General features: G+C 37.9%; 1 protein-coding gene across 14 annotated transcripts in view; it reads left to right on the top strand.

Moving 5' to 3' along the window:
- DNM3 (dynamin 3) overlaps positions 1–21,809 on the top strand; it is a 173,445-nt gene that overhangs the window by 37,314 nt on the left and 114,322 nt on the right. For 8 of the 14 annotated variants that reach the window (XM_039556361.1, XM_039556359.1, XM_039556356.1 and 5 more), the window contains exons 12-15: positions 1,350–1,420; positions 4,902–4,950; positions 6,583–6,612; positions 13,267–13,380. In XM_039556361.1, the coding sequence (XP_039412295.1) occupies positions 1,350–1,420; positions 4,902–4,950; positions 6,583–6,612; positions 13,267–13,380 (264 nt within the window). Of the gene's footprint in view, positions 1–1,349; positions 1,421–4,901; positions 4,951–6,582; positions 6,613–7,813; positions 7,832–13,266; positions 13,381–21,809 lie in introns of all 14 variants that reach the window. The other 6 variants (XM_039556358.1, XM_039556355.1, XM_039556352.1 and 3 more) reach the window with 3 other exon arrangements.

Raw genomic sequence — 21,809 nt, 5'->3', positions numbered from 1 at the left:
GCAGAGCTCCTAAGCTGTTCTGGACTCCTGACTCTCTAGTCCTGTCCCTGTGCAAGTTAAGGAGCTGTGCAGCACATCTGCTGCTTTAATCTCTACAGCAAATGTAGTCATAAAAATAATTTAACAACAACAACAAATTATTAGCTGGGCTTGTACTCACAGGGAGTTCTAGTTAGAACACTATTATCTCAAAATTTTGGAGAAAATACAAGTTGTTTAGGATAATTGAGTTTTATTTTCCTGTTCTTCATTGTATGCACATACCTGACTATTTCTCAGAACAAAGAACAAAATAAGGGCTTTTTGTAAATGCCAAATACTGACCAAATAGGTTATTGTCACATTCACATCATTATTTATGCTGTTAGCAGTTGTCCTTAATAAATCAAAACACTAGTGAGAATATTTTCAGAGGTAAGAAATGGAGCAAAAAAATAATGGGGATTTGAGTCTAAGTGAGGCATCTAATACCTTCTGGAAATTGTGAAGAACTTAGGAGTGATGCTATATTTGAGGAACTGTGCAGAAATAAGGTTGAAGAGATTAAATGGTAACATTTAAGAGATTAAATTTGGTAACAATAGGTTCCTTTTTTCCTCCCTCTGATAAATGAAAGTCTGAAAAGATAGGGGTGAAATGCAATCTCATGCATATTCCAGAGCCTGTGTAAGGGTGGGAGGGAATTTTTCCTAATATCTTAGCAAGTTCTTTTCTGAGTTAGATTGTCAAGGTTGAATCAGATTCTCTGTGGGCTACTGAAGGACTGACAAGTGATAAGTACAGAAACCATTCTGTTATTTTGTTGATAGCCCATCTCTCAATCCAGATGTGCACACACCAGAATGGCTGTCTGGTACCTGGACTGGACATTTTCTGGGCCAGGACTGGATTAATTATCACTTCTTTATGTGGTACATAAGAAAGCGTACCTGGATTTTAGGTTTAAGATTTAGGTTCCTTGCTGGCTTGTTTGGAATGCTCCAGATAGACAGAATTTTGCTTAACTTGCAAAATGCAGAGCTGGAATCTATGTTATATAATTATTAAAATTCTCTCTCCCCGTGTATGATTGATCTTAATGGAATGGACAAGGGCCAAGAGAGTGAAAAATGAGGTCTGTTAGGGAAAAAAAGTAGGAAGAGGGAATAGGACTTCTGTAGTCTAGCTTATTAAACAAGCGCAGAAACAGAAGTGGTGGAATTTAGAAAATACTGGTTTTGGCTTGAACAATTATGAAAATAATATTCGGTAATGCAGAGAACTCAAGAGTTCTGGTTTGTCCCCCCCTCCTTTTTTTCAATCTCTCTCTTCCACTGTACCCATTTTTGCTCTCCTGTCTCCCATAATAGATGCTGCTGCTCATTGATATCCAGGTTTCTTATATCAACACCAACCATGAAGACTTCATTGGCTTTGCAAAGTAAGTGTATGGAGAATGTGTTATAAAGACACTGCCAGGCTTTTTTGTTTATTTGCTTGGCTTTTTTTTGTTACGTACAGAACACAAGTCCTGAAGTGTGACAGTGAAGATGCAAGTTGCAGAGTCCCAAACATGCAGGACCATGCTCTTTCTCAATATCCACAATGTTGAACTCTGTCCCAGTTGCAGGAGAGCCTTCACCCAGTTCACAAGGCTGGTTTCACTGAAGCCGGAGCTTATGTCTTGGTCTGGAATCACACGTATTTCAGGATCACAGAAATGGGTATTGGTGGTCTTTCCACATTGTTATTAATGCGTACTTTGGCAGCTGTGATTCCGTGTGAAACAGTGTTGCTCAGAATAATGGATGTCACTGAATTTTAAGTGTGCCTGCTGTTTGGCTGCAGAGAATAATAGTAGCAGAATGCCCTGCAGGGCCCAGTTTGACGTTCTCCTCGCTTAATTGAAAAGGCCGTGAGAATATTTTCCAGAATGTTCTCTCTGTTTCCAGCAATTTGTGCCTCAGGGACTTCATACCAACATTTTGACACTAGTAAAAACATTGAAGATGTCTTCACTCTTTGAAAAATAAATGTTCCTTCAGACATATTCATGCCATATTTGCCATAGCAGTGGTTGGAATCACAACATGTGATTGGCCATGTGAGATGCTAGCAACAAATTGTGGCACCACAGTATGTATTTGACTCTTGCCAATTCTAGGTAGCACTATGAAGGAAGGTCCACATCTTTGGCAGTGTGCCCTGAAGGTTTAAAACTTGGAGTTCAGTAAGCTGAGGGGGGAGAAGGCAAAGTCAGGCACTGTTTATATGTTTGGTTTGAGCAACTTTCTCTAGAATTGTTTGCAGGTCCTAGATATCATTATCAGTTCTCTTGACAAATGACAGGATGTTGTAGGAATGGTAGCTGGCCTTCTAGAGGTCAAGATAACAACCTGCCTGCTATTTACTACTCTTCATCCTTTTCTGACAGGAAAAAGGCTGCTAAAAACACGCCATGTATATTCATGGCGTGTTTTGTGACCTTGGGAAGTCACATAGTCCCACCTCCCGCTCAGAGGAGGGTCCATGCTGAGTTCAGACCAGGTTACTCAGGATTTTTTCCAATCAGATCTGGAGAATTCCCAAAGTTAGAGATTCTCCAGCCTTTCTATGCTAGCCCGTTCCAATGCTTGCCTCATCTGACTGCGAAAAGACTTCTCCTTATGTCAAGTTGTAACTTTGAATATTTTATAATACTGGGTTCTGGAGTTCTAGGTGTATCTGTAGGTATTTCATTATGTTTCTCCCCTGGAAAAATTCCCCTCATGGATGCTGCTCCTGCAGCCTCCATGCTCCTTGCTGCTGTGTCTTTGCAATGCCTGGGCTCAATTTCGTGGGAAAGCTGCTTCCTCTTTTTCCAGCTGAGATCTAGAAACCCCCAAGTGCTGTGTATGAGGCATAAGCAGATAACAAGTGACTCTTGGCTTAAGTTCACTGTAAGTTTAAGCAAGGGTTTCTCTAGGTTGGAACAGATGGGAAGGAAAGTATCCTTGTTGACTTCTGCTCAACTGAAAGAGAAAATTTGGATAGCAAAGAATTTAAAATATATTCACTTATGAGACAAACAGGAGAAAATACTAATTTGAAGCTGTAAGTGTATTATTGTTATAGCAGTTATGTTAGAACTGGAAAATGAGATAAGTTGGGTAGCATAGGGGCTTCTGCAGTATCTAAACATCCTGGACTATAGATTCCCCAGATTCCCTGGTGTTTCCTTTCCTTTGCTGAGCCTTCTAGCCCCTTGTCTCATGTGGCTGCAGTGTTTTAACAGTGTAAGTCCTGTGAACCTTTGTCATAAGAATGAGAGCACAAGACATTACAAACTACCCTGCAGCACTGCAGGACCTGAGGCAGGTACAGTGCAATGTGATTTGTCTTGAGAGAGATTTAACAATGCCAATATTTAGAACAGATTTACATAGTTATAAAATTGCAAAATCTTAGAATACTGATGTTTGTCTCATTTGGCAGAACAAATGGCAAAACTCTGGGCTTGGGTTTGTTTCCAGTTGGTATAGCTCAAGAACAGCTACATGCTTCAATCTACATAAAGAGTAATTGTTATTTAGAACATTAAGTAGAGGACCAATTGCTGGGCTATTTCTAAAAGCCATGTGTTTCTTAGTATGGTGTTAATGGTATAGTTAACTTTTCTAAGGTGATAAAATTAAGAAAACAAACCGGGGTTAGTGCTGTTGTTTTCTGTGTGCACTTTATTTAATCATAATTTATGTATCAAAGCTTATGCAACTTAGATGATGCACCAGGGACGTGCAGTGTTGTTTGGTCAAAAGTATCAGGATGATTGAGCTAAACGCAGTGAGTAGGTACATGGAATAAATACTCTTGTGGATCTTCTCACAGACAGCATGTGGACTGCTGGTCTGATAGTGTGGTCCAAAGGTCAGGATCAGAACTGGCACAAGGGTTGAGTTTGGTGCTTCATCAGTTCTCTGGAGCAGCAGCTGTGCACCAAACAGAGGCAGGATTGGCCCATAGGCTCTGATCCAAGCACAGCTCTCTGCCTTTCTCTTTCGGAGCAGCATTTGTAGCTGCTCTAGTATGGATGCTTTTTTCTTCAGTTAATCAATGCCTGGTGAAATGGTATAATCTAATCCAAACAAAACTTCCTGTCACCAGTGAAGTGCTTGTGGCTGAGTAGCCCAAGCCTGCTCTCTGAACACTTTTCTTCTTTCCAGTAATATTTTAATTTTGTGGCCTAACACAAACTGCCACATAATGCAAATGCTTTTAGAATTAATGGCAACTTGTTTGGTTTTGAGACAGGACTGTGTTTTGTTTCAGGAACTGGAATTACCAAAGTTCAAGAATTGAACAAAATATTTTAAATATGGTTTAATTTCAAATGTGCTGTATTCTTATAAGATTTCAGCTTTGAACCAGCTTTATGATGGCTTCATCCATTGGTTGTATTTACACCCTCAAAGTACATATAAATATTAGAATAATATCCAAAACAAACTGTCAAGACAAAGCTATTAAGGAGCCTCCAGCAGGGGAGGATTTTGTTGTACTGCTTTAAATAACAGAAATTGCTTGCTTTTTGTCTCTTCTGAATATTTATAGAGGCTAATGTTTCCAAAGTTACCCACATGAGCCATAATTTCTCTGTGCTTTTAGTAACCTTTACCAATCCAAGAAGGATGTTGTTGCAAAGGAGATGATTAGTAGGAGCTGTCTGCTGTGTGTCCCTTCTGTCCTTAGCAGGCAAATATAATCAGGCAGGAAATCAGTTGAAATATGCACATATATGCAATGATTTTCCTGTGTTTCTTTTGCTGTGTTAATCTAGCTTTCTCTGCTGGAATCAGAAGTAACTATTGCTGCTAAAATTATTCCTCAGGAGCTGGCTTAGTTCAAGTTTCTTCAGCGTAACTCTTTTCCTCTGCTTCCCTCAGTGCCCAACAAAGAAGCAGTCAGGTTAACAAAAGTGCAGTGGGAAATCAGGTAGGCACCTAACAGAGAATGGATAATGGCATGTGCAAGTTAATCCAAGCTGGTTTTGGTTTTCTTGGCTGCATTTTCTGTTTTAAGTGTATCATTTACCTTTTTTTGTTTCAAGCACACATAAATATATCCTCATTGCTTTGTTTTGCTGAACTTTTCAAAGCCACCTGACTTCCATTATTATCATCATTTACTGTTTAGCATTTCTGCTGCTTGCACTGCTGGTGTCTTCCCTCCCATGCTGTTTAGTGCCTCGAATCTCTCATGTTACACATCAGTGTTTTGTCATTAACTGCAAACTTGTGAATTTCAGAATCCCAAATGCTGGTGAGTACTTGCCTCTGTGTGTGCTTTGTTGTAGTGTTTTGCTACTTGTGATGTGTTCATAGCTGAACAGCAGTGATGGGCAAGTCAGCAAGCAAATGTGGATTTGCCTTTACCTCTTCTGAAACCTTTCAGCTGACTTCACACAGTTGTTGACTATGTACCATAGGCCTTTCTCAAAGTAAACAAAGAAAAACTGGTTGATGCTCTCAGATTAATTAGCATCTTCACTGAGATTCATTAATGAAATTGTTTATTTCTTTTTGTCCCATAAGAATATGGGATTGTTTCTGCAAAGTGCTTGGTGCTCCTGAGCCTGCCTTCCTTCTCTGCTTTTGTGTGGGCCAGGGGTTCTCAGCACTTTGCAGGATCAGTCCTCTTCTTAATATGACATGAAAATAAGGAAAATGCTACGATTTGGAGAGTTTCTGCTCACTTTGAGGGTTTTGCAAAGTCTTAAACAGAAAAAAAAATTGTTATGGAACTAGTACATACTTGAGAATGAAATAAAAAAGAGACAATGAAATTTTGTGTATTTACCAGTATTGAACATCTTCCTGATGTTTTCACGTGCAATTTGGTCAAACAATGCTCAGGTATCACCTCCTGATCAAGGTTTTCAAATGTGACCACTGAGTCTAGATCCAAGTGATAAACCTGAAATTTCAGGAAGTCTCCTATTCTGCTGCTGTTGTAGACAAGAGTTCTTGGCAAGAATTCTAGTCATCTTTTTGGGGCTAGAAATTCAATCTCTTCCTCTCACCAAGAAATTGCTAGTTATTTTCAAGATATTTCTTAAAATAATCCAGTAACTTCTTGGATGTGATGGTTCCCCACAGCCTGACCAGCATGAGTGGCATTTTTGATGTAATATATGGTTTGGATTAAAATGAAAAAAAACCTGGAAGGTCTAAACACTGCAATGGCTTCAAAGACCTGCCTCTCCCCTCTGAGGAGAGCTTTCCGTCTTATCTAGCTGTGCCGGAACATGTGTCAAACACAATGACTGTCATCACTTTGGAGTGTCCCATAAAAGGAAAAGCGACCAATTATCTGGCTCTTCAAAAATACACAAATAAAATGAATGATTTTTTAATTAAGTGAATGTTTTCTCTCTAAAGAAGTGAAGAAAAAGCTTGGCGTTTTAAATTCAATGTTGAAACTTGGTTACTTGTGGTATAAAGGACTTTGCTGAACCTTTTATTGTAGAGATAATAAACAGATGTTTGTAAGTTGATTGTTTGGAGTTGAAAAGAATGAGAGACTGTTTCTGAAATAAAACTTCATTTTTGCAATTTGCTATTTCAGGGAACCAATCTACCGCCTTCAAGGCAAATTGTACGAGCTAAGTTCTGTAAGCTTTATTGTTGCTTTTTCATTTAGCTTCTCAGAGGGCAAAGTTTGTCTCTAACTCATTGGTTTGTCGAATACTTGCTGCTAAACTACTTAATGTTAAGCTGTCTTGTCTGTAACAGCTCCTCAACAAAGTGTAATTGCAGTTCATCACTTAACTGCTACTAAACTGCTGTTACCAGTCTGAACTAGTATAACTTAAGATGTTGTATAACACTTTGCATAGAATTAATATTTTTATTATTTACCAAGTTTCTCAAACTAAAATGACTAATTGGTGTTTATTTTATTATATAACTGGAAAGCAGTTTTTATCTGATGTAAGTGCCTCTATTCATAGTAAACCTCTCTTTGAAAGGTGGGCAAATAGGTTTCTGGTAACCAAAAGGAAACATTAGCTCTCGTGTAAATGAACGTGCTGTTTATGGATACAGGTACTGTTGTTGGTGTTTTGTTTATGTCAAGGAATTACTTCTGATAGAAAAAGTGAGTTTTATGCATTAAAATATTTAAAGCCTTTTTCGCATTCTTTTCCTAGCACCAGGAGGATCCATATATCATGGACAGACTCTTTTCTAACCCTTCCACTTCATGAGTAAATAAATATGTGAATGTCTTTAATATTACTAATTAGAATTAATTGTTTAAACTGCAGTTAATTTTATAACAAGTTACTACTGGTTCAGTGATGGTTAGGTGTAAGAAATAAATTTCTGTATTGTGTGTATTCTTTGGCAATATCTGTGATAAAAACATACATTTTTTCAGTTTGTTGCCACATCATCAAATTCTATAACTTACCATTTTAAACTAAACTTATGTTCAGTTATGGAAAAACGACAAGACAGCAGTGATTTTAGCAGCACTTGAATTGAATCCCTTGGGGAGATCAAGATCACTGAATTTTCCCAAAATAGTGGGAGGCTCATTTGCAATACCTTGCTTTTCTTTTTTAGTAGCTTGCTTTGAACTGGAATGATGCAGATAACTATTAACTATTTCTGTGTATCTTGGAAATAAGATGAGCACTGCAACACCTTAATTTTGGACAATAGTGCAAATTCCTCTTAACATGTTTTTCTGCTTTTTCCTTTACTACTAATTTATCCTCTCACGCTTAATCTTTGGCCTTTTTTGTTTGTCTTTTCTTTGCTACCGCCTGAGGTTTTGACCTGACTCCACAAAGTTTCTTTTTAAGCCACAGGTTAGTCTGTCTTCTCATTTGCTTGAAGTAATCCATGCAATGCTTGGTTTTACACAGCACAGTAGCAAGGTTTGGCTCCTGAAAGCTGACCCACTCTTAACTGTGTATGTTGTGTGCTGAGATTTGTTTTGGTGACTAAAATTCAATGTTTTAAGCTCCCCTTCATGATAAAGCGTTAAAGATGAAGGTGTCATTGCTCCATGTGCCCAACTGATGTGTGTGAGAATGCAAGACACTCAAATTATGGAGGGTTATGTATAATTTTTAGGAGATTCTGTTTTGTGTTTTGCTTCTGTGGCAAAATCTGCTGCTGTGCTTGAAGTAGCCCTGTAATTGGAGAAGGGGCTTAATGTGAACTGTGAGTTTCAAGGCACTGTCCAACTGATGTGGAGGTTTGGGTCTGAGGGCTTTGTTTGACCTGCCTCTCTTACAGTGTTACACCAACAATCTGATTCATTCGTTCTGGACACAAGTAGCATTCAGACCCCATCAGCTGGCCTGAACTATAGTTCTAATAAGCAACTTTTTCCCTTGTAATCCCTTTTTTTCTTTTTTTTTAATCCTTCTTTGCAGCATACTTTGCTGTTTCTTTTCTTCAGATATGCTTAAATCCTGTTATCTTGCATGACCCAGGAAAAAAATGTTTGTAGAATTTTTTTAAGCAACCAGATGGAAATGGAGACTTGTGCCATGGTCAGTGAGGTGGTCATGAAAATCATGACAAAGCTGTTCTCTTAAGAAATGTCAGTATTTCTGTGAAAGAGGTGGTGCCCATGAGCTGACACATTCAAAAATATATCAAAATTTAGTAGCATGAGACCTGCTGGTTTTGAATTTTCACTTTCTCAAATCTAGAGGAGTATTGCTGTTCTAACTATTTATTTTTTAGGTTAATATACCTTCATGTTTGACTTACCTCAATCTTTGTTTAACTATATTTGGAAGCATATTTCAATTTTTTACCCCTGAGAGCTTTTCTCCACTAAAGACAAATTATTTCTTTAAAGCAGACATATTTTTAGGACATTAGCCACTGTCACTAGTTTTAAGTTGTGTAATATATTGTGCAGGGATTTGTAGGGAAGCAATGTCACAAGATCTTGGTTGTGTTCAGTAGCAGAACAGATCTGATCAGCTTATGCTGTGATATTTGGCAAATTACAGTGAAATACTGTAGTAGGTTTCCCCTCTAATACATTATAGCTTCTGTAGTGTGAGGATCTTCATGACTAAATCCAAAGAACCAATAGCTTGTAAGGATACCTCCCTGAGCAGTTTTTGTAATTTTTTTTCTCTCAATGTGCTTACTATTTGGTAGCACATGTTGTAATGACAGGGAATGGAAGATAGAGTGGTGCTGGGAGTTGTATTCTGTGTTCAAAATTATTTCAATGGAGTTACGCAACACAGCTTTAATGGTGTTAACAAGTGCTGCTGCTTGTGGTGTTGTGGGAGTGTCCAGTCTTGTGATTCTCACACTTGTGTTCCTGTCTGCCCAATTTCATGTATCTCACTTACCTTGAAATCATCCTTCAAATACTTCTTTAGAGAATCAGAAAGTGTCCCATTTCTTTAAATATATTTCTTTTACAAATGTCTTACTTGATTTAATGCAATTAAAGTCATGCAGCAACACATAAAATGTACTTATTGTGTCAAATCCTGCTTTCCTGTTTATCCATGAAGTGGTGGAGAGTAAGAACAACAAATATGATTTGGGTTTTGTGCAGCTGAACTATGAGAAAATTACTTCCTTCTGACTTGTTCATGTGCATTCAGAGCCTCTAAGTTTCATTTTTCAGTCACCCAGATTAGATATCAGGATCCTGAAGGAAGGAACTGTGTCATCTCTTGTTCATCCTGTGCATGGAGTCCAGCTACCGGTCAGAATATTGTCTCCAGTAGCTTCTGGCTGTGCCCATATTTTTCACCTTCCTGAGGCTCATAACTCCTGTCGCTAACATCCGGTCTGCACAGAATGACATTTAGAAATATGATAGAAAATATTGAAATGGGTCTCTTAGATACAACCCAATGAGAAAATGAACTAGTGAGAACAATGATGAAACACAGTGCTTTTATTTTTCAAGCTGAAGTACCGTAAAACATAGCTAACACAATAGTTTAAAAAAACTCCAAAACAATAACTGTTTATGAGAGTTTTTTTAACTTCAAAAGTGTCTTTCAAACTCTTACCTTCTTATTGCCTGTGGAGGAACCCTTCTAATATATAGCTTGAGGGGTTTTTGGGTTGTTTTTTTTTGAGAATTTGTCTGGAGTCCAAGATGTAATTCCGCTTCTCTGGGAAGTGAAACTGTTGCTTAATCTCACTTTGTCTTGCATTACACCTTGATCCAACATCACTCTCTCCTTTACATCTAACACTGATGCTGCGTCATCTCTAAGTGTAGCTTTTTGTAGTTAACAGAATGTGCCTGGGAAACAGGAAAATTCAATGAAGAGGACATGAGGCTTAGCACACTAAGCTCATCTTCTCCCTGTTCGTGTCACCTGGAACAGCTTCCTAGTATTTTAGGTAGTTACGACCTGTTGTAGAGTCCAGGATATTTTAGAGAACACAGTACCCTGTTTTCCCAGAGGGGTATAGATAAACAGGTCTAGAAATTTCACATGAAAAACACAGACCCAGGATATTGCTGTAGGTTGGTGTCCTGCTCTTCATGCAGGGTTGTGTGGGAATGACAGCTGGATCTAATCCCCGGCCCACAGGATTTTTAAGGAAACAACCGGAAAATTCCTTCTTTTATGAGGCAGTGACCAGAGATTGTCCTAGCAAGTCAGCTTTTTTCTGTCCACACCCTGTGATGGTTGCACATTTATGGGGAGATGTGTTGGACTGGAGCATGACACAATTCCTACCTTAGAAGTATTGAAACCTTCAGGGCTTCTTAAATGGCTTGTATAGTTTAGAATTTAAAATGTTCTGAGACCTCTACCACAAATGCCTTCTTGTCAAATTGAGAAAATTTGACTCTTAGTAAGATGTTACAGAGCCTCTGGTAATGGTGAGGGAGAGGCCTGGATGGAATAAGCAGAGTGCTACTTTCCTTCCCTTTGAAGTGCTCATCACCTGCAAGGTTCTTGAACCTGCTACTCAGGTGTTCCTTACTGGTTTGCTTCTAGAATCCACCTCTTTATCTTCACTGACATCTGTCTTCAAATCTCTTACCTTCCCTGAGATACTTCTCCAAAACAGTTTCTCCAAACCAGGTGCTGGCCAGGCTGCCTGGGCTTCCCGTGTGTGGATATGAACTTCATATGGAGCACCATGGCATTTTCAATAGCATCCTCTCTCCCAGCCTCTTATTTCAGTTTCTTTGCAGCATGGGAACATGTGCGCATATGCTGTGAAGGATTTAGTCTGCTGCGCGAATACAGCTCCCCTTGCTGCAGAACTAAGTTCAAGTGAATGGAGTACCTTAATTTTGTTGCTTTTCTGCAAAATTTTTTTCCCTTTGCATTTGTATAGTTCAGTGCAGAAAGAAAAGATAGAATTCGTTTGGTTCCACAACTGGTCCTGTGGCAGCTGCCTGAAGGCCAGTACACTGGCTATATATACATGTTACTTGTTTCCTGTTAAAAACTTACTTCCATAAACATTGTAAAATAAAATGAGGATTTGATGGGTAATCAAGTTCTTATCTTATGTTTCCCTTAACTTGCACTAAGGCGAGCATTCCATGTCTGTTTATACTCACTAATGCCCCTCTCCACTTAGGTTTTTTTTTTATCCCCCCCAATGAACACAAGTATTAAAAATCCTGACCCCCTTTTGTAGAAACCTTTGTGGAACAGGTTGTTGCATCCAATCTACTTGTGCCATACCCTTGAGTCTCTTTACAGGAGTCATGTCCAGTTCTCTCATCCCTTACTGTGGCTTCAGAGCCAAATCAATGCTTTCTTAGAGATTTTTGTACAGATTGAAAACTTGTAGACTGTTTTTGGATCTTTAGGGCTTTTCTCACACTGCTGGCCTGGCTGGTAGTAAGTGGGAAAACATGTTTATCTTCCTTGAAATGGAAGTTATACTCTTGGATTATGTGCATTTCCAATACAATTTCCTGCTTTTGAGGTGCAACTTCTGATCTGTGCTTTGGCTTAGTTATCAAATATAATTCAGTCCCTTGCTCTGTGCAAAACCAAAGCTAGTGTTTTTAGGAGTCTACATGAACGTCCATGCTGAAAGTAAGTGAATTCCTATTCTGAAACTTTTTGTAGATGGCAAGGAATAGATAGTGAGCCATGTTCTTCTTTCGTGAGTTGTTGGTATTGGAGTTACTGGTCTTGTAAAGCCCTGTGAGAGGAACGTTGGTCTCATATATTTCTTTAAATACAAGAGGAAACTCATGTTTGATGACATGAGTTGGTGCCTGTGGGACTTGCTGAGGGGGTTCTGAAGGGCTTCTTTGAGCACTTCTTTCCATCTCAATATTTCATAGGCAAGTGAAGGGTGTTGCTGCAGGGAAGAAGAGCTGAGGTTCCTTGCATTTGTGTGATTGGGTCACTTCCGTTGTCTTGTTCAGAGCATGATAGGAAGGAATGTTTGCTTTCTCATTTACATTGGAAAACAGTGACTTCCAATAAAATTGAAAGTTTCCATTTGATCTGTAAATGAGTTTTCATGGTTATTCTCTCTTCTTCCGCTCTTGAGTTCCTCATTTCTCTTAGGTTTTCTGTTGTCCTCCTTTCTCTCTGCATGATGTAGCCTCCTGGTCTTAGTATTTATAGTTATGTTTCCATCTGTTCTTTCATCTTTGGCTTGTATCTATCTTATCAAGTTTTGCTTTGCTCGTTTTCCCCCTGTTTTTTTATTGCTGCCATAGGTTTTTTTTCCTCTTTCCTTTTTCTCTTCTATCCTGAGAAGAAAATGGCTCTCACATGCCTCTCCTTACTGCTTCCTACCTTAATTTTAACTTAACTTTAGAAGACCTCTCCACTTTGTCACTCCATACTGACACTTCTGAAAATTCCCATTGTGTGTCAGAAGCCCCTCGCTTTACCAGAATCTAGGTGCTTTTCCTGGTATCCACCTTTACAGATGACCTGAACAATGAGACCAGAACAGTGTAGTCAGAGATAAAGTTGAATGGACTTTTACAATGTGTTATTATCCAGCAAATAAATGTCTTCAAGCTTATGTGATCCTTAATACACTCATATCTGCTGGAAGTACAGCATTCGGATAGTTAGGCTTCTCTCTTTCTCCGACTTTCAGACTGAAAATATTATACTCACTTCATTACTTTTTTTTGAATGATAGAAACCTGCAAAAACTCTTGAACTTCCCAGAGACTGAAAAAATGCACCTTTCTTGTTTCATTTAGCAAGTCTTAATTTAAAAGAATGAATGCAGCAGCAGAACTATGTCAAGTGAGTAATGAACTAAACTTGTACCTGACTGCACCTCTGCATAGGTCATCCGGAAAGGCTGGCTCACCATCAACAACATTGGCATCATGAAAGGAGGATCCAAGGAATACTGGTTCGTTCTAACTGCAGAAAGCTTGTCGTGGTACAAAGACGATGAGGTAAGGAACGAAGAACTTATTTTCTATTGGGGAAAACCCCAGTATTAATACAGTGTTCTGATATCAGCTTAAAATATTAAACCAGCTTGAGTAAACTTGAACTGGAAGATTGTTTTAAGATTTTATCTGTGTTCTTTAAATTTCTGGTTTGATTCATGAAGAATGCTGGCTGCCTAAGACTTCTTTTGAAATGCTGATAACAAATACTGGGTGTGGTGTGGGGTATTTTTGTTTATTTTATTTTTTTCTTCTCTTCCTGTGATTTCCACACATTACTTTAAAAAAGAAAGGAAAAAAGTCCTAGGCTGTTTTGAAATATTCTGCTTATTTTCCTATCCTTGCTTGGGTTGCTCTTGTACATCTACTTCAAGTTGATCATAAATTGTCTGCGTAAAGCTACTTCTGAAAGTAACTACAGCAATTGATTTAATGGAAACAATTGTTTTCCGGCCTTATATTCTGAGAGGATGAAAAGCCCATCTGCAGAGTTCTGTAGCTGGTTGGTGTGAATTTTCAGATTTGACAAAAAATGCACCTTTGTGGGTGATCAGTAAATCTGAGGTGAGTAATACAGAGATAAAGAAAAGGACATCCACATTGTTCACTTTGAATATATTGTTAGGCAGCTTGTCTTTTCTGTTTAACTACTTTTACAACAATGTGTGTAATGATGCATTTTATCCAAAACTCCAGTAGTATTTTGAAGGTTAAAACGGGATTATGTGTGCTATCAGATTTATGGTAAAGCCTTTGTGAGTTTTTTTAAGGTTTGTGTTGGTTTTTCTAGAAAACTTGGGCTACATTAAAAAAAAATCCTATTATTCCTATTTGTTTCTTTGGGGTTTTTTTGTTTGTTTGTTTTTTGGGGTTTTTTATTTTAAATGTTTTCAGTAAAAAATTAGTGATTTTTAGGGTGAACCGGTTCAATAGATGGAAGAAGCACAAGTAAAGAGAAAGCTTTAAATGAGCTCTAAAGCATCACTCAATCTTTGAATCTTATTCTAAGTAATAATCAAAACACTGGTTGGTCCCAACAAAAGAGGTTGATGGGGACAGTGCAAATTCATACTGTTTTTAACTAACATGGTGTTTTACTGCAGAGGATTTTCTGGAAGTGCTGGGGAAAGGGTGTGCAGTGCATAAGGCAGAGCTCTCCCAAGAGCTGCATATATGGTACTTAGCAGAGGGAGTTCCTTTAGTAGTGCTGCTGAGAGTGGGAACGGTGCTGCTCAGAAATTTTTTTTCCCCCAAGTCCATAGCCATTTTGGGGTAGACCTTAAGGCTGAGGGACAAACTAGGTTAATCTTGAAGATTTTGCCCCTTGCCCTTTTATTTAAGTTTTAAAGGGATTCAAATTTACTGTAACAGGAAAACTAGTGCATCTCAGGCAGAGGGGAGGAGCTAAGGGACAGGTGTCAAGAAGGGAAGTTTTACTCTCACATTGCTGAAAAAAAGTGCAAAAGTGACTTTATGAATTTGAAAAGTTGTTCTTTGTGATCTACCTTGAAGTTACTAGAACCTGCTTTCTTAGGTAAGACACAGGTAACTGTAACTAAAACAAGCAGTGTGGCAAAATTAACACCCTGTGTCTGTTCTGTCTCAAGCAGTTGGAGATGCATCCAAGACGTGCTGTGGCAGTTTTTTTAGGTAGTTTTGGTGTTGCTTCTTTAAATCTGATCTTTGTTTAGTGTGAAATATAAAAATTCCTGAAAATACTAACGGTATGTCTTGTGCTGTGCAACTTTAAAAATAAATAGTTTTGGTAATCTGCTGAGGAGAGTCACCTGGGAAGCTCATAACAGTACTCAGAAAAAATGGCCACTGTGTGATTTCCATATGCATATTTTAAGATGACGTCTCTTAATTGCCAAACAGTTATGTTTTGAAAGTCATGAAAATGTCAGTAGTTAATTCAGGCCATGGGAGATCACTCAGGAATTTCTTAGAGTGGTAAGAAGATAATAGCACAGCATTATTCCATGCTCTGCTGGTGAGAGAAGTTGCTCCTTAAGTACAGATTAGCTGTATGATTTGCTTATTCTGTCCTGGAAAAGAGTTTTTGAAGCTATAATTTCTTTTTTAAATTTTTTTTCTTTTTTTTGGTGTTGGACCTTCTCAGTAAGACTGAAAAAATTAGTAAGGCTCCTCAGCTGATGCCTGAAGTGGCTGTGTGGGGTGTGTTTCACCCCTGGTGAGATGCGCAGTCTCGGTGATGTGAGAAGTGATCCCTGTGTTTGTGTGTCTGGCTGTGCCCTGCGAGGTCGTGGGGAGTTCGGAGCCCCTGTCCGCCTGCTTGGGCTGGCCAGGAGCCTTTCCATGGCAGCTGAGGAAGGTGCAGAGTTAGGTCTCACCTTGCTGCTCTTGCCATGGTGAGCAGTTTGTTCCCCCTGCTCCTGTACCCCTGGGGAAGGAATGCTGCAGAGCTTTGTACCAGAGAGTTCTGACAATGTGCTTTGCATAGCTACAGTGCCTGCTGGGGCCTCCAGGGCTGTGTACCCGCTCTACTGTAAGCTGAGCCTGTTTTCCAGCCTGGAATTTACTCTGAGATCAAAATCACTGGTGCTTGCTTGCTAGTGCCGTTAGAAGGTTGTAAATTCCTTTGTTTGTGAGGTGCAGCTTTATAAGTGATGAATCCACGGTGTAATGCATTTAGAAGCAAGTTGCTTTGGCAAAAGATTCCAGATTTTGCTGTGTGATATCAGTATTAGAAAATAAATGGTTGGTTTCTTCACATGGTTTTGTTGCTGTCAAACATACACCAGGATTTTATTCCTGATGAGAGGGATTCAGTGCCTGAGAATGCTTTTTAGACTTGTAGTTATGGAAATGCCAAGTTGATGTTTGAACAGTGGGATTAAAGCAGTTATAGTATCAGTTCTGTGAGAACTAACCTGGATTAGTTTCTGATCCTGCATACACTTGCTTCTGTTCATAACTTTGCTGTGTGACCTACCATGACTTTGTGCTTTTCTACTTACTTAAAAATGAAGCAAGGATAGTGCTGTGTACTGGCTTTGAGACTGCTGTAAACAAGTGCAAGATCAGCACACTCAGTGACCTCACAAATACAGATTTATTTTGTAGAGTATTCCATGTAATCCTATCCGAGGTATTATAAGGCACACCTACACGCACAGAGATTATTAAATCTGAGCGTTTTAGCTCTCAGTTGTTACTATTTTGTTAAATAGTATTAACTAAAGTTGATTTGGGAGTCAGCCTGCAAATATGAATTTTGTAAATTAGCCACTTCTACATTAGGATGCGGGAATGTGGAATGTCATTCCAGCTTGTGAATCAAAAGCCTCCTTACTGTAAAGAAATGGAGGCCATTTGTAAAGTGGTGTAGCATTTTTACAGTGCATGGTCCCAGAATGTGATTTTATTATTCTTTCTAAAGCATCCAGAGATTTCACTGGCATTATTGGTGTGCAAAGGATGCCAAGCTGGACTCTAGGATTAGAATTTCTAAAAATGTGAGATTTACATTGATTGGGAAAAATTCTCTTTAGTCTTATTTCCAAAGAAAATATTTCCACTCTGTTTCAATAGGAAATGATGTTATTGTCAACATCCGGTGATGGATGCAGTTTGTATTATAATTTCACAGTTTGTTCCTAATTGTAAAATTATGTGTGATTGGAGAATGAAATTACAAAAACAAGTGAGGAGGTGAGAGAGTGGAAAGGGGAGAAGGTACTCTAAGGTCTGACATCGTATATGTTTACAGAATTAACTTGCCACACAATAAGCTGCTCTTGGCTTCTGTGGCGAGCAGGAATGTCAGTGAGTTTTATACAGCAATAATCGAGTTATGCCTGGGAAACAAATGGGAGGACAGAACATACGGAGGTGCCACAGAGCTGTATATAAATAAAACTTATTGGTAGTGAGGTCATGAGAGCAACTAGGAAAAGAGTACTATAGGAAGCACAGTAAAAATTTCAGCAGTGGGTTTTATTGTACTTTGCAGGCAGTGTTGGTTTGACTCTGGGCTTGGTTACTGACCGGCCATCTGAGGTCCAGAGCGACTCTTGGCTGGAGCTGGTGGTGCAGATGCTCTGGGGTGTCAGAGCGGGGTCCCACTGGCGGCTGTCCCTCAGGCTGGGTTGTCATGCGACTGCCTGTCTGTGCCTGCTGTACAGGTGAGAGGATGTTCTGCACAGCAAGTGTAGACAGGCAGACACATGACAACTCCGTCCAGCCAGTCCCTTGGAGCCATCGCCGCTGGTGTGCAACACTTTGTGCCAGTCCAGTTTGGGGGGGCATTTGTTGGGGGGAACACACATAACAGAATTAAACTTTAAAACATTGGCAGCTGCAGAACAAGAACAGAACTTGATTTTATTCAGAAAAGAAGCTTGTCGGTACATGAGTTATCATTGTGCTGACACATATCAGGGATGCAATTTCAACAGACTGGTCACACTGAACATTTGGAAAGCAAAAAGAACTGAAGCCATTGTTTATTTTATATGCAATTCATACAGGATTTTGCCTGCATATTGTACTCGCACATAGTAATTTAACCAGATGTTTTTACTCTTCATGGAAGCACAGAAATTCTGAAGTTCAAGATAAAGGATATGTTTATACAGTGCATATTTTCTAGGAGCAGATAAGTACAATAATCTGGGATGTTAAAAATAAAAATCTTTCTGTATATGTGGAGGCTGCCACTTGCACATTAACCCCATTATAGCGAATGTGCTGGGAGGAAAACTGGTTGCATTTTGTACCAATTTTGCTAATATGTGATAGCTGTACCTGTATTATATTCCTTTTAGTATTTTGATTTGCATGTTACTTCAATGTAGCTTTCTCTCAAAATCTGTACTGTCTAACAAGATAAATTAACCTCATAAAACTTCAGTAAGTTTTTTTCAGTTAAGTATAGACAATACTGTAGATTAAAAGCACGCAAATAGCATCATTTCACGTCACAAGATGTGCTACTTTGCTGAATTTTCACTACACAGAGTACACACAGTGACTGTATTCCAACTTTGCAGTGACATTTGCAACATCACTGGCATATTGTTTCAGAAGGTATAAAACACACTGGAACCTTAAAGGGGGAAAAGAATAACTGTAATTTTCTCTACAGATTAAATGTTTCTGGTTTATAATGGTGATCTTGAATATCTGTTGCTCACTAGTGCCACCATAGGTAAGCAACAAACTTGTGCTTTCAAACCCTTCTCAAACATATCCCATGCAGAATAGCAGCCAAACAAGTTTAAGTCCAGCCTGAAAACTGATTATAAAGGGATTAAATTACCAGACATTAAAGGTGGAGATAGTGCTGCGGTTTTATATGAGACTAATATGTAATTATTCAGGTGTTCTGTCTCTAATAATTTTGCCATAAAGAACAATGTGCATTTTAGTTAATATACAAATTGACTATACAAGTTAAGTTTATCAATTATATGTATAAATTTTCCTTGAACCTAACAAGATGGAATAAGATGTCTTAAATAAATGAATCAACCACAAAACTTGGGTAGCTAATTTAGACATGAAAAATTAATTCCAATACATTAAATAGTTTGTCTCTATAAAATGCTTACTTAATTTTTTGTAGCTCTAAGTAAAATTTTGAGAGTATGCTTTAAGTTGACATTTCTTCCTACCCACTTGACCATTTTGAAGAAAAACAGAAGTGGCAAATTAGAAGTATTTTTAAAACAAATGTAATACACTGATTGTTTCATAGATTTAATCAGATTTAACTGCTGCATTTAGTTGCTCAAGAAATGAAAATCTTTAGTCTGGAAGAAAATAAGGTCTCACTTTCTGTGTTATGGATCCTTCTCAAAATAACAAAGAATTGTACAGTCAAAATGACTGGCAACCTATAGTATAAAATACTGGAAGAACAGAAGTATGCATTTTCTATAATAGGTTTTCTATTAACAGCTGCTAGGGAAGTTGTGCTGGGAGGAAAGTCGTAAGTGGAAGGTTTGTGCCGTCTTTCTAATAACTGTACACAAGGAGAATTCATCAAAGAATCAGCAAAAAGCTTTACATCTCGAACAGAGGCAAGTTTATTTTCCCTTCAGTTAATGCATTGGGTGCTACATAACTAGATTAATATCTTCACTTGATTTTTATTTAAAAACTGAAATTCCTGGAAATTGTAAGTTAACTTGCTAAAAGGGCTTAACATTTTTTGTGCTGTGTCTGGTTGACACATTGAGTCAGTAAAGGGCTTGAGAATATTTTAGAATACTCATAACAAAAAAAAAATTCTTGTGATTGCCAATATTATATTCACAGAAACTTATGTTAAGGACATGACTTTAAATATTGGTACCTTGGAAACTGAATTGAGAATTGTATTCCCTCCAATAGTGATCAGGACTCTTTATTTAAGGGAAGGCTGTTATTTTTAGATACTGCTTTGCAGTGCTGTGTAAAATGCAGTACAGAACTACAGTAGAATAATTCAGGAAAGTTTCATTCTTAACTGTGGCATTTCCTGTTTTTTTGTAGGTTTAAACCTGACCCTTAATAGTATTTCAATTAAGATTTTTTTTTTTTCTAAATAAAGTACAGTTCAGGAAGCAAAGCCTTTTACAAGTAAAAGTAAAGTTATGCTCTTGATTAAAATTTATTTAAAAAACCCAACACACCAAAGTTTAGGGCTTTTCATTTTCCAATCTGCTTAACAGATTTTGATTGAAAGATTATAATGAACATTCTATGTAGAAGCCTGGAATTTTCATACAGGTATTTTGCTATTTTGGTTATAATATTTTCCACACAGAAATGATACTTGGGTGGTCTGGAGGCACAGTGAGAGTACAGGAAGGGGGGCAAGGAGCATGGGGAGGGTTGCAGTGTCTTTAGTGCTCTGAAAATACAGATGCACTGAATAGCACTGGGAATGGTAATAAAGAAGACAACATGCAGCTTAATGACAAGGCAGAAAAATGTGAAATGACATGGGTTTTTTTAAAGTAACTCATTTTTTTCACATTTGAATACTTATTTGATCTATATTTATTTCTGTAAAGTTAACTGACTTTCCCCCACCCTTCTCTCTCTTTTCCTTTTATTTTTAACATTAAAGGAATAGCTAGAAAAGGTTTGAAATATTGTCTTCCTCTTCCCTATTTTATTTTTTTGAGTGCACTTAAAAAAAATAAACTCCCTAAAGAAGAAAGAAAGTCCATTATATTGAAACACTCACCTATTTAAATGTTCTTACTGGCTTTAATTTGCTTTTTCTGTTTTTGTGCATTTTTTGGTAATATATATCAGTTCATACAACAGGCTTAAGCATCGGTATTGTCCTGGCTTTAGAGATCTCTCACCATGATTAGTATGCATTGGGTCCTGCTAAATTTTTTTTATTCATTACTAAAAGTAATATTTGGTGGTATTTTGTTTTTTGAGGTTTTTTTTTCTTTTGAAATATTTACATGCAGCCTACTTGTGTTTGTTGACATGCATATTTAAAGCCTCTTGTTTTGTAACTATTGAAATCTCTTCTCTGTGACTATGATCAACTAGAAATTGTTTCAACTAAACCGGCAGTGTTTTAAGAACCGCAGAATCATTTAATTCACTTTAAAAATGTTTTGATTACTGAGCTGAGGTTGATATACTTCCTTATTCATTCCTAACAATACAGCCTTTCTTTCCATATCTGTTGCTTTGCACACTGCATTTCCCCCCCGCCTCCTTTCCAAGCCCCATGCCAAGGGGGCCTCCTCGATCTCAGCCTTACAGTCTAAAAATGTAACTTTGAAGAGTCATGGGTGTATGGGAGGGGAATCACTTCCTAAATCCAGAAAGGTCATTTAAAATAAAGATTAGTGCAAATAATGGACTAGAGATAAGAGAAACACTCGTTCCATATGTTTCCATCGTCCTTGCTTATTTAGCAAAAGTTAACACAGGCTATCTGCAACACTGTTTTCATGGAGAGCCTATTATTCCCTGGATAACAGCATTTCCTTCCTTAATTTCTAGATCAGAATTATAAAAAGAAAAGTAGCTTTGCAAGTAAGCATGAGATAGAAAAAAATATTTGCAAATGATTATATTCCCCTTGAAAGCAAAACTGAGTGAGTTTCTTAACAAGATTTGGAAACATTTTTCTACTGCTTAAGCAAAATCTAAGTCATAAAACTTTTCAGATTTGCTATGCCTAAACCAGCAATCATACTTAGAGAAATATTAATGCTGGTTTGACTCTAGTTCCACTCCTTTAATTTCTTCCTGTCGCTTCAGATTTTCCCTTAATAACCACATATAATTGTGTGTTGTAACTCCACTTTTAAGCAGAACGAGAATAAAATTCCATCTACTCATACTATAATGGATAAAACCCCACTAAATTAATCCCAAAAATAATCTTCCACAAAAAAAAAAAGAGAGGCTGAATAACTTACAAGTGTATATATACATTAAAAAAG

The sequence above is a fragment of the Corvus cornix genome, chromosome 8 (genome assembly GCF_000738735.6).
Source record: "Corvus cornix cornix isolate S_Up_H32 chromosome 8, ASM73873v5, whole genome shotgun sequence".
In the NCBI taxonomy this organism is placed as follows: domain Eukaryota; kingdom Metazoa; phylum Chordata; class Aves; order Passeriformes; family Corvidae; genus Corvus; species Corvus cornix.
The sequence above is the reverse complement of the archived record's forward strand: the minus strand, read 5'-3'. Positions and strand labels throughout refer to the sequence as shown.